The following is a 3,397-nucleotide window of genomic DNA, read 5'->3' as shown; positions in this document are numbered from 1 at the left end:
CCAACCCGGGTCATTCTGTGATTCTGTGAAGTATAGCAGAAAACATCAAGGCACAGAGTTTGAATATCGTGTTATTTAACTGCACTTCCTGCTAAGGCACAAATTGGTATCAAGGAGAGATAAGAGTGTTCAAAGAAAGCAACATTTTCTAAGTAGAATATTCATATTTCTCATTATTTATTAAAAAAATCAATCGTTATATACAAATCTCTTAAGAAATAGTTGCTACTAGCTATAATGATAATAGTTTTAGTTATCCATGTTAATCTGGAGTCCTCAGTGGAAACATCTATTTTTCTCTTCTTAGGTATGTCCTTTCTAGGCCTTCATTTCAAAACTACTTCCTTCCTGTCTGTTAAACCAAATTTTATAATGTGGAGAGGTAGTGATTTGCTATAACTGCTGGCTCGGCAATTAGTCAGATCGGATACTACTGTTATTTTTTCTTTGATTGCCTGGTGCTTTATGTTTCCCTTCAGGAACAACAACAAATGTTCCTGAGATTGTAACTCAAAAAAACTTTTAACATACTTCTTGAGTTATATGGAATCATGGTGATGTGTGCTTATATATTTCTAACAGAATGCTATTTCGTATTTATTTACTAGGGAGCAACACAAAATTCAGCCAATGCCCCAGGGACTGCAGCACAGAATCAGCAGGTAATGCTTTTTTGTGACTGAAAGCACTAATGTTTAAAATCTTTCTCTATGAATAATACTTTGTTACACATGGAAACTCGAGGATATATTTTACAGCTTCCTTTTTGTTCCATCAGACATTTGTGTAACAGCTAAATCACAGCAAAGGAACAAAAGAAATCCCACTTTTACTCTACCTGGTTGATGTGAAATGAAAATCTGGAGTTTCTCATTATTATACAGAAAACTGCACTGTTAGCAAATCCTACTTGATTCTTAAGTTTGGACTGTGCTTAGTATCAGTGGAAGGATTCTTAATTTTTTTTCATTGTTAATAGATTCCCTTTAACTTATTTTGTTCTAGCAATAGAAAAGGAGAAGGAAGACTACATAGGGTGCCAGAATATCTGCCTAAAAGCTTCCTTCCAGGAGTTTGGCGGTCCTCTACTTACTTCTTCTGTTTTCTCATGTGTCTTTTTTTTCAAATAATTGTGTGGAGATGGAGCAACAACTCCTTATGCTTCATTCATCTTGTCTGCTCAGTGACCTTCTAAATTATTTGTATGTGTTAGAATTGGAGGTACTAAAGAGCCAGGTTTTGCAGGAGGAAAAATACTGTAGAAGAATGGCTTTGCCTGCCCTGCATTTCTTAAGTACTATTATTGAAAACTGCATACATAATCCACAGGGGAAAATGTCTTGCTCTCAGTCTGGGTTTTCTTTCAGGTGTCATTTCTAACAAGGCACAATGTGTGTATGTAAGTTTGGATCCAAGCACAACACTGAGTATTTAGGGGATTTTTTTTTTGAACTTAGGAAGTTTATTTTCTGATGGCACTGCCAGGAACATTTCCATCAGCTGAAGGAAATCATTCTGCTGAGGCATTAACTTACTTGGCACCATTATTAGGACGTTTGAAGTTGTGTCCAGTTCCTTTTTATATTTGCAATTTCCTTGATGACTTACAAAGGTTCCAGCCTTTCAGTCTGGTGTCAGCAAACTGACTACTCAGCCTTGTGGGTTGCTACAAATTAATATTAGCAGGTAAATCTGTTAGATAAAGACTCTAAAGTTTAAAATCTAATGAGATTTCTAATTAATAAATTTAAGTAGAACTCTGTAGTAAAACCATATGTGTTTTGTGGGCTTTAGTTGCCCAAAGATACTCAGTATTTCAGTACTACAGTAGATGAACAGGGTATTTATCTTGGCCTCCAATTGCTCTTCAAGAAGGGTGCAAGTCTTTCGTAGGTTCTTCCACTGCCATCCAGGTGTCTTGGACAGCACTACAGCCAGTACTTGGGCACTTGGGTCCCACCCCTGGCAGTGCCGAGAGTACAGCAGTATCACCTGTTGAGTTGTCAAGTTTAAATATGACATCTAAGACAGTATGTTACTGTGATTTTTGTGGAAAGAAGGGTCCCTCCAAATTAATATATACTTGTATGAGAACCAAGGGGCTATGGCTGCATATTGCGTGAAGGTATACCGAAGTCCAGCTAGCAGTGTTATGAGCAAAACTAAGGGTATGTGAGCCTTGGTTCAAATAATGATGCAGACAGATGGAGAGGAACAGATAGCTGTGTATACTCTTCTGAGCTTTGATCTTCTGTTGTTGCAGGTGCCTGATAACCCACCGAACTATATCCTTTTCCTTAATAACTTGCCTGAGGAAACAAATGAGATGATGCTGTCCATGTTATTCAATCAGTAAGTTTTGAATAGAAAGGACTTCTCCTTACAATTCTTCTGTTACCTATATGCCTTTTCTTAGCTGGCAAGCTGACTTTTTAGAAATGAGAGTTTCTTCTGAAGGTATTTCAGTTCTTTGTCTTAGTGCCAAGATTACAGATGTCAGTCCTGATAACTTGGTGCAGAAAGCTAATCCAATTTTTTTGTAGCTGGTTTTGATTGTGTAAGTTATCCACTATCAGTCTGCACCGGATTTAAGCTGGTGAGTGTAATTTAAAGGCTTTACAACAGCAGGAGCAGTCTTAAAACTAGCTTTGGTTGCTTCCATATGTGCGCAAGACTCATTAAATTGCTTCCATGTCATGATCCTTAGTTGAGGCATGGTTCTAAGGACTGGACATGTAAAACCCTTCAGTTTAAATCTTTCATTAGTAGTAACTATTACACTATTAGATGCTTAGGATAAGGTCTTATGGCTACTGAAGAGAGATGTATTATCAACTAGGAAATATTATCTGACTCTTTCACCTTATTTTAAAGGTTTCCTGGGTTCAAAGAAGTACGTTTAGTGCCTGGGCGCCATGACATTGCATTTGTGGAGTTTGAAAATGAGAATCAAGCAGGAGCTGCTCGAGATGCTCTCCAAGGGTTCAAGATTACTCCGTCTCATGCCATGAAAATCACTTATGCGAAGAAATAACCGGATGCTCCCATAAAGGACTTCTGTGGATAGGGTTTTTTTTAATATGATGATACTTCGATCAGCTAGCATGTTTGCTGTTCTCTGCAGAAAACTTAAGACTTGTGTAAAATTACCACAACAGCCAGGACAGACGTAGGATTTCCACGTTTCTACTGGATAGTAAATGTTTGTGTCGAAATACTAATTTTTATAAAATAAATTCAGTTTATGCTGTTTTCAAGCCATGTTTTTCCTTGAATCTGTCCTATTATTATCTGTAAGGCTTGCAGGGCTTATTCATTGTACTGGTTTCACTACTTTTAAGGTGACACTCATTTCTCAGAAGTGAGTGCTGGAAAAATAGCTGTCTTTCCAGGGCAA

The 3,397-nt window shown here is 37.4% G+C and overlaps 1 protein-coding gene across 1 annotated transcript; it reads left to right on the top strand.

Moving 5' to 3' along the window:
- Positions 1-608: 608 nt before the first annotated feature.
- On the top strand, positions 609-3,034 carry LOC104472353 (U2 small nuclear ribonucleoprotein B''-like; the record flags this gene model as incomplete). The annotated part of the gene is made up of 3 exons (XM_010087991.1): positions 609-662; positions 2,264-2,352; positions 2,875-3,034. Coding segments are annotated over 3 exons (303 nt in total), but the record flags the coding sequence as incomplete, so codon positions are not given.
- Between the last annotated feature and the right edge of the window lie 363 nt (positions 3,035-3,397).

Source organism: Pterocles gutturalis, unplaced genomic scaffold, assembly GCF_000699245.1.
Source record: "Pterocles gutturalis isolate BGI_N339 unplaced genomic scaffold, ASM69924v1 scaffold45461, whole genome shotgun sequence".
Taxonomy (NCBI): Eukaryota; Metazoa; Chordata; class Aves; order Pterocliformes; family Pteroclidae; genus Pterocles; species Pterocles gutturalis.
This window is presented reverse-complemented; position numbering and strand designations above follow the sequence as displayed.